This window comes from Sinocyclocheilus anshuiensis, unplaced genomic scaffold, assembly GCF_001515605.1.
Source record: "Sinocyclocheilus anshuiensis isolate Anshui unplaced genomic scaffold, SAMN03320099.WGS_v1.1 scaffold451, whole genome shotgun sequence".
NCBI lineage: Eukaryota > Metazoa > Chordata > Actinopteri > Cypriniformes > Cyprinidae > Sinocyclocheilus > Sinocyclocheilus anshuiensis.
In genome coordinates, this window is record NW_015549630.1 from 341,753 (window position 1) to 351,674 (window position 9,922).

Here is a 9,922-nt window from a genome sequence, read left to right on the forward strand (position 1 = left end):
ATGAATATAAAAAGCTATTATAATAACATTTACTGATAAGAAAATAGCATTTCTAGCTTCCATTAATTTAAAATTGAATTTTAAGATAATAAAAAGTGTTTGTCCAAACTAGCCTACTTTGTAAATGTTTTTAAATTATTTTATAATGACAGACGATTTATAATAGTCTATTTAGGTTATTTATTTATTTATATTTCCACCTTTAGGAAAGAAATAAATAAAGAAATAAAGAAATAAATAAAGAAAGAAAGAAAGAAAGAAAGAAAGAAAGAAAGTGCAGGCTGCATGGTAAATTCCAATTAATTCCGATTAATTTACAATACAGGAAAGATAATTCCCACTAATAGCTTGAAAACACAATTATATTTCCATAACCTGTGTCTTTAATTGGCGCTAACGCGAAGGTCTGCTCAGCCATTTAAAAAACATTATATGCAGATTGTAATTCCAAAACTAATCCTCTAATAACGAAAACCTGTTATTCCAAGTTACTCTTGAGCTACAGCGAGGTGAAATTTCCGCGCCAAAACAAGCTATAAATTCCTGCCGGTAAGCTCGTGCTGTAAATAGCTGACAGAGAGGTGTGAAAATGAACGTTTGCCCAATGTTGTGATTTACGGTTCTAATGATTACAGGGCATGACTCAATTGATGCTAGTATGTCATTAGGCGGAGTTCCACCAGAAACGGCCAAAGGCTTCAACTTCGTGCCACGGGCGCTTTGCAGTGTTGACAAGTACAACCTAAATGAACGTCATAAAAGTCAAAAAGGTGCCAATTACATCTACTAAGTGGCCCGTCATTGCGAAATAAATAAACAAATATTACTGCTATAGCTACCTGTGTAGCGCGCGTGTGTGAGGACCCCCATAGTAGAGGTGTGAAATGAAACGGCTGTTTATGAAATGGAAGGTTTTGTAATGCGAGCAAAAAAGGAGATCAGACCAGGAAAATATGATTTACACGAACCTAATACCTGATTGACATGCACAAGGCCTTAGAAAACATACGATTGCAAGTGGATGCAAAGAAAAAAAGTGAGAATAACAGGTTTCCCAACAACAGGTAGGCTAAGTCGTTTAAATATGCTATTTAGGCTAATCTAGCCTAAATAGGCTATAAAGAAAAACGTTTTCACATGTTTGGGCTGTCTCAGCGCTAGCTGCCGTCTCCAGGGCAATGGAATATAAGACCAGAGCTATGAAATTAATTTTGTTAACACTAACTCTTCACGGTCAAGCTGTAGATAGGGCCCTTTAATTATTGCATGGTGTCGGACAGGGACCTCCCAGTTATCACCATGAGAGAGGGAGCGATATTTCAAAACCCCTGACACAAAAGCTTGCAAAAGTAGTGACATACATGGGGAGAAGACATGCAACATAAGGCGCCCCGCGGTCCACTCACAGCTTCAGGACCGGATGAATATCAACACAGCACACACCCACTGTGCGAATTCAGACTGTTCCATACCATGACTACACACGATTTTATAACCGAGAAATAAGAAGTGCGATTCGAGAAGATTGTAATTGTTTAAAACGGTGTTTAAAAATAGGCATTTTGTATCTGCATCACTTATGGCGTTTGTACATTCTTGATGGCATGGTTAGGTGTTAATTAAATCAAAAACATTCTGCAACACAACGATAGAAATGGCCCACGATTGCAAAATACAATAACAACAACAGTAATCTAATTAATAATACGTCTAATAATAATAAATTAGCAAAACAAACTAGCCTAATGAAATAAAAAGATAAAATAAAAGAAATAAAAAAAATAAAAGAAGATAAAACAATAGTGCGTTATTAAAAAGAAAAAAAAAACAATAGTGCGTTTACTATTTAAAGTCAGTCAAGAAATGAGTGTGTGTGTGTGTGTGTGTGTGTATATATATATATATATATATATATATTATATATAGGCCTATATGACATACCAGAATTAATAGGATAATGCCAAATGTCTCACTTAAATAATTTATAACCAGTTATGATTGGCATGTAAATTATGTAGGCTAAATAAACGTAAAATTAAAATGAGTTAACCAGCATCCATCTGCGTTAAATGGACATGGGCCTACTGTATATACGACAGGTGATTAAATAATTATGTCGTCCTCGAGTGATCGAATAATCTAAGACTAAATTAAATGATTAAATGAAATCGCATTATTTTGATTGCCATTGCGTTGCAAAGTATCACAGATCACAGAAAAAAAAAATCCAGTGCAGAATACACTGAAATTAAAATTCAAACCAGACTACCACTCACTAAATCACAGGACTGACTGATCTCAGTTTAGAACTAGACAATGCAGGAACTAAATTCGTTATGGCTATAACTTGCATTAATGCCTAATAAATATAAAGATAATTCTTCGACAATACCACAGTGCACTTGGCGTCACAATTGTAAAAACCAACAGAATTTTAAGATGATGACAAGTTCAACAAAATCATACCGTCAACGCCACCATTCAGCTCAACTTTACGAACGGGCATATTGTGTGCTAGTGCGTAAAAACGAAAGATTTGTCACTTTCTTTGCTTGATCACAGTTGAATAAAAACAAGTCAAGCAGAAGCAATGAACCTGCGTGCCTGACACCAATAATATCTTTCAAATAATCCATGCCCTTACTGTTGGTAGTCGTGTTTGCAGTAAAGTTTCCTCTCCCGGAAGTAGCAGCTGGTGGTGAGCGGTTGTTGACACACGGCGCATTGCAAACACTCCTCGTGCCATGAAGATTCGTTGACGCGCATCAGAAAGCGGTCGGATATCGGCCGCTGGCACCCCTCACACACCGCCTGGTGATGGCACTCCGTCCCTGGAGAGCAAATGCATCATTTTAATAACACTCTGACTTCATCTGAATTAAAAAAATAAATAAAGATACATAAATAGGCTATTGAACATGTGGTTATGATATCATTTTGTAATATTAGGCTTCATTAAATAAACCAATATGACACGGTGAAGAAACACACAAAATGGCGTGTGAATAATAACTGACAATTTACGAACATACAGATAGGATTTATTATGAATATGAATATTATTATTTTTATTAGGCTATACTTTTAGATTTTAAATAACGCTCAAACTATCAGCCAAAACTAGACTAAATCTCAAAAAAGTTTGTATAAATGTGATACTAAAATAATTGCCAATATAGCCTAATATATTTGTACTTTTTATTTATTTGCCATACAAAACATTTGAAATCAAAATGATCAGACATTGAAAATGAAATAAAAAGATTATGGAATTGTGTAGGTTTTTTGTTGTTGCTTGTTTGTTTTTTTGTTTTGTTTTATTGTGCGTGCTTGTATATGTGTGTGTGTGTTTGTATTTTTTTGTATATTTATTAGTATTTAGACGTTAGACAGATACTATGAAGCCGCCATAATATTTGTGTAGGTGTGTGAATGAGAAATAAGTATAACGGTTTGTATCCAGAAAAGACAATACTGGAGCATCGAAATAAATACATTACGTTGTCCATGAAATGTAAGAAAAATTGTATACGTCAGTTGTGTATTGGGGTTATTTTCTTTTATAAACAGCCTTTTTTATCCGACAGGTATGCGGCCGGCCGGTAAAATGCGCTATGCCGGCTGCATAGCTCGACTGCCACAGATCCAGCTTTAGTTCTCGCGTACGTCTCGATAAAAACAGCATTATAAAATTCTCTAAAATTCTCTTTTTATTACAGGAATGAGTGTTCACAATAGTAGGCTATAATACGTTAGACAATTAATCATTTACCCAGCATAACTCCAAGCGTAGCCTGTCCCGACCGCAGCGGATGGTCTTCGATTTTTATACCGTCCAACATCTTTAAATATCCCCACTGCTACCAGCAAGGAAGCGCCGTCCTATTGACTCAGGACCTGTTGTAATATCCACAACAACACATTTGTCAGAGTTGTCCACGCTTCAAATCCCAAAACTATAGCACATAACATTACAGAAATCTCAATCTCACGGCTTTGTCGCTAAAATGGCCAGCTCAAGAAAACTTTTCATTGCAATTGCCACTTGCAAGATTAGTATTTGCTCTCGATCAAACCTTGACACAGAAGGACAACAAGACGTAACTATAAAACTTAAAACACGCACTAAATCACCTGTTAATTAATGTCCGACTCAATCTAGACGGTTTCTGCACGAAGCGCAAAGTTTGTATCCCAGCAGTGCTGTCACGAGCTGCAATGGAAGATCCTCCCACACCGTGCACAAGTCGTCTCGTCCCGCAGCAAGTTTTCAGGAAATTAGTAAAATCCACGAAAACATAAAGGAGATGTCTAAACGTTAACTCTTAAATTAGTGCGCCATTCGGCTCCCTGCAGCTTGAGAAAGCTCAAAACTGAGATAGGCTTGAGAGAAAGCACCCTCCCCTTTTGGTCGCGTCACTTTGCAAACTATTGACTGACATAGGGATGCTATTGGTGCGCCAGTGTTCGTGCACTCTGCCGAGTGGAACTAAATGCGTTCCGCCTCCAAAATCGCATTGCCTCCCAAACTAGAGGCGCACAAGGATGGTAAACAACGTTACGAAAATTGTGGTGAAACAAATGAGTCTAAAAACACAGTCTAATTCAGACAAAAGCTTAGCCTACAGAAAGAAAGAAAGAAAGAAAGAGAAAGAAAGAAAATGAGTTTACATATTCATACATTTATATAGGCTATATTAATGTTTTTGATCATTTCAAATATGAATTTTGCCTGAATGCATGACAGACTATAATGTTGCATTTTAAGCCATCAACATTTTTTTAAAACAAGTAATGCGTTTATAGACAGAACAGTGGCACGCATTTGACCACATTTTGGACAATATGCGATTTGCGTATTAATGAACAACTGCTTCTGTAAATTTAAGGACATTACAAAAAAGAAAAGCAAAAACGGCAAATGCGTTTTATCTGTCAACAAAACAACAGCAATGTATTATTAATGTTAATTTTATTCTTAATTATTATTATTAGTAATAGTAGTAGTAGTAGTGGTAGCAGAAGTACTTTTATTGTGTTAATGATACAGTGCGATTAAGATGAATACACGAGAAACATGTCGTGTGTATTAATCTGTGGCAGTGCTTGCAATTACGCGATGTTGTTTCTTTTGTAATTAATCACAACAACCTTCCATTTGTAACATGCCTATTGTCATGTAAAATGTTACTGTTATTGTTGTTGATGTAAATAGATGGCGAAGCGCATGTTACTCTTTGGTTTTATTCCGGCTGCTCCGAGGCCCTCTCCTCTCATGCAGAGGCTGCTGGCTTTGATATCAGGTAGCGGAGCATCACGCCTGGCCCGTCCGCATGCTTTGTGCTGTTGTGTCCATTATGAAGCCTCGAACCTTCTGACCCTCGTCTACGATGCACCTGGAGATCAGGGCTGATAACTACAGACAGCGGCTGACAGAGTCCGATGAAATAAAAAGCAAACCCTTGTGCAGTCCTATAGGATGGCAGAGATGGAGTAATAATAGCCTACTACCGATTACACAGAAAATATCAAATCGAGCTAATGAGTTAAATGTCCCAGATTTTATTTAGTGAGCTCTGTGGGTTTAGTAGGCTATACTTCCGCTTTGGTTAGATCTATTCTCATAAAAAAAAAAAAAAAACAATAAACCAATAAAAAGAGGACGCATCTGAACAAATGAAATGATGCAACAGATAAGCGATGAATCTTTTATAGGCCTACATTATTAAAATGTGTAGCTTCGTTGTAATTGTATTATTCTGTTACCTTGGCAATGTACTCAAGAGAGTACATTTTAGAGTAAATTCCAGTAAATCCATCCATTAGACATTTCGTCTAATTAAAAACAACGAAGAATCGCTTAGCTGTTTAAATGACAAATACATTTTGCACAGCATAATTTATAGCAGTATTGTAAAGGAAATATTTTTTGCTCACCGTTTTGATCATGAGGGAAGACAATAAATCAGCTGTATTTATGGCAGCTTAATGCTTCACAAATGTTTGAGACAGGCTAACAATAGCCATGACTACCAGTGATATATATTGAGAGCAATTGTTAGGATCCCATTGCTGGATGTTTGGGTTGAGAACCACAAATGGTTGCGCCTTTCATCTTCAGGTCTTTATTAATTGCATGTGTCCTCAGTTGTTGCTAATATTAACTACACTCAAGTCAAGTCGTCGTTCTTTCTCCTTATTTATTTGGAAAAGTCAATCTCAAAGTTTAAAACACCTAGAAATAAGAAAAGAGGATGTGCAATCGTCAGTTTTTAATATAACTAATACTTGCCTTCAGTGCCTCAAGTCATATACTCAAGCATGAGAGTTAACGCTCTTTTCTAAGCATCATATAGCTACACTGAGAGGGAGGAATGCACGCGCTTAACTCCTCGCTTTATACGGAATTAGTCATGCTCCCCTGTTACCGCCTCACTCCCGGGATTCCGTACTACCTCCGAGCCATTTAGGAGACTTCAAGCAGTCGCCAAGTGAGATACCTATGACGACCCTTCATTATCGAGTAACCCCCACCAGCCCAACACCTTCAAAAATAAATATCTTCAGCTGACACTCAGAAAACCATAGGCCACGGCGGCCAGTTCATTACGGTCCCCTAAACGGGTTATTCTCGGTCGAACTCAGCTGAAGATGTATTTTTAGTAGGCTACTTCCTCTGTTAGACTGCAGCAATGCCTCATGATGATCAGAAAGGCTACTGATTAAATAATCAATCGAATACAGGAGGTGAGTCAAAGGACGAACTGTAAATTTCGGTAACAATCATAAATTGTGGGCATAGTTTAAAAGTGGAGAAAAATATTATTATTATTATTATTATTATTATTATTATTATTAGCCTATTATTATTATCATTACTATTATTTACTGTAACAACAATATAGTTTTATTCATTAGTAGGGAGGTGAACCGTACACTAAAACGTAAAATAGACAATAATGCAAATATATAAAATGATAACAAATATAGGCTATATAGCCTAATTTTCATTGTTATTATTTTTTATTGATATTTATATTAGTATTTCATTGTTATATTAAATATGTGGGTTACTCAATAAATGGTTACAAAACTGTTAAAAACAGCTTTTAAACCTAGCCTATTTCTGAAAATATATTTCAAAGGTGGAAGATTTCATTGTTCGATATGGAGCGGGTCGCCTGTCATGGTTGCCTCCATATTGAGATCACATGACAATTTTTATTTAACATATATTAAGGAACATTCCCCGGTTTAAAATAAAATAATTTGCCATTTCTGAGGTGTCGAAGGAAATTCGCAAAATGTTTACTTTGGTGATGCTGCATCCTTGCAGATAGGTCCAATTCAGACTACCAAAGGGGAAAAAATAGCGAGTGCGTCTTTAATTAAAAAAAAAAATTGTGGCACTATTTCCTAATTTAATGTTAAAAAACCTCGTGACTCACCATCATTAGGGGACATCGATGGATCATTTACCTTGATTGAGATTCACTGAAAAAAATTATTCATTGAATTTACTAAATGTTTTTAAGGTAAAGTGGTTGCAATCAATTTATTTTAGCTACATTTAAATAAACAAATTTAGTTGACTAACTTTCAACATATATTTTTTTTATTAAATGTAGCTCAAATAAATTGTTTGCAACCACTTACCTTAATTTTTTTTTCAGTATTCACTGAACATCTTTAGTAGTGAAACTGGAGTCCGGGGGTCATGCTTGTGCCTAAACAAGATTTGTGCAAGGCTCCCCCTTGCGTTTCAATTATGATCTGCAAAGAAACGACTAGGCCTATAATGACAGACAGATTGCTTTAAGTAAATGTTGACAAAAATAATAATAGCTTATTATTTAAAAAGATAGACAATCGTGAAATGAATGAATATGTTTGATGCACAAATTCTCTTACATTCACTGGTTTAAATGAGTTATGTCTGTTGAAAAAGAAAAACAGCTCAAACTAGCTTGCAAACCACATAAGACCAGCAAACTAGCTTAGGCTTGGTTAAGACTTTTTTTCCCCCCCAGAAGGGATGTGCTATGAAGAAAGTAATTGCTACAGAGAAGAATGAACTGTGTCCAAGGCCGTCAGCAATATGCTGGTGGCATGAATTGTGTGTTTCAGGGACTTGGCCTTTTGTTTGGAACTCTGGTTTACGAAGTGTTTCATAAAGACGGATCTCATTGGACAAGCATGAAAGGCAATCAGGGCGAACGCCTTACATGTTTAGAGTCCCTTAAAAGTCGTTTGACTTCCGTCACTGGTGGCGCAAAGGCCCAAATGTTGTGCCCACAAAAGTTGAAAGGGTTTTATTGAACGCACGAGATGGGTTCTGAACTCTGCTCTCTGAAGAATTTTGACAACGAGGCCCAAAAGCAAGAAACACAAATAGATGTGATTTATGTAATGTTTCTCGAGAAAGTCTCTTTAATTGTTTTTTTTTTTTTTCAAACACCCCCTCCCTCTCTCTAAATGGTGCGCCTGAGCGGCAGGTGTGTGGCACGTGCGCCATAGTGAGTGAGAGAGAGGGTGAAAAGGCCAATCTAAACTCAATAAAGGGTTGCAAGCTTTGCTACACTGTTTTAGTTAAACATCTCGGATAATTCGACCACAAGGTAAGAACAACGCAACACGCATTAAGAGGACTTAAACTGTTTGTTTATAAAGAAACGAAAATAATGAAAAAATGGGGGAAAATGAAAAGAAAAAGAAAAGAAACATTACTATTGTAAATTCCAGACTATATGACTGAAAAGTGTACAACGGCAATGAAAAATATTTAAACCATTATTTAGATACTAATTTGTGGAGTTTTTTCTTAAAGCGCGTTTGCATGATAAATGTTCACAAGACAATTAATATAGCTTAAATATACCAAGATTTGATTCCTGTATTCGGTCGCAAAAATGTGTTTTTCCATACTTTATCAAGTTTGAGAAAAGAGGTGAAAATATAGCTCATAATGTAGGCTATCTACCCAAACAACCACTAACTAGCTAAATGACAGATTGAAAAAAATAAATAAATACAAATAAATAAATTGTACGCTCATCAAACGAAAATATACTATTTAAAGGAAGGGTGTTTTGTTTAGTTTCTATTTGAAAAAAATACATGAAAAATAAACAAAGTGATATAAAATTGCCAAATAATTTCGTTTCCTGAGGGGAGCATTCCCTTGAAGTGCAATGCGAGATATTAAATTATCAGCGAGTTCACATTTTTTAACATTGTTAAATTTGCCCAAACTTGATATAATCATTATTAATCAAAGAGCGCTTTACAATAAATTATATATGGTTATAATGCAAACTAAAATTAAAGCAGCGATAACAATATAATGCAATTTTGACATGAGCAACAGCAGGTATAATAATAATAATATAATAATAAAGGCCCTGTATACAAGCGTAAAACTATTATAACTCTGTAAATAAAGCATGAAGTGAAGTATGGGATGTGTTTAGGCTCTATAGCAACACCTCAGATGCCATCACGGACTGTAAAGCTTGTGTCTCACTGAAATGGTAAGCAGAGCAGTTTTCCCAGCTGAGACGCGGCGCGATGAGATGCGCCCTGAGCATCACTGCCATCTAACGATGCTTACGTCTCCTTTGATTGCAACGAAATAACCTCATCGCAATTGAGTTATACACAGATTTACATATACATTTAGATTATTATAATATCAATCGAAAAATGTAGCAAAATGCCTTCAAATGGTTTTGCACAAAAAGATACCCTTCTATAGGCTACTAGCACTTGGACAGCGTCAGCGTTCTGAACTTGCGTAATGTAAATAATAATAATAATAATAATAATAATAATAATAATAATAATAATAATAATAATAATAATAATAATAATAATAATAATAATAATAATAATAATAATAATAATAATAATAATAATAATAATA

The 9,922-nt window shown here is 35.5% G+C and overlaps 1 protein-coding gene across 1 annotated transcript in view; it reads right to left on the bottom strand.

The window, feature by feature from the left end:
* The window catches only part of lmx1bb (LIM homeobox transcription factor 1, beta b), a 74,524-nt gene extending 70,130 nt beyond the window's left edge, over window positions 1-4,394 (bottom strand). Inside the window, exons 1-3 of the mRNA XM_016448608.1 lie at window positions 4,135-4,394; window positions 3,773-3,897; window positions 2,645-2,831 (exon numbers count right to left, since the gene is read on the bottom strand). Of these exons, the coding sequence (XP_016304094.1) occupies window positions 2,645-2,831; window positions 3,773-3,842 (257 nt within the window). The 5' untranslated portion in view covers window positions 3,843-3,897; window positions 4,135-4,394. The remainder of the gene's footprint in view (window positions 1-2,644; window positions 2,832-3,772; window positions 3,898-4,134) is intronic.
* Between the last annotated feature and the right edge of the window lie 5,528 nt (window positions 4,395-9,922).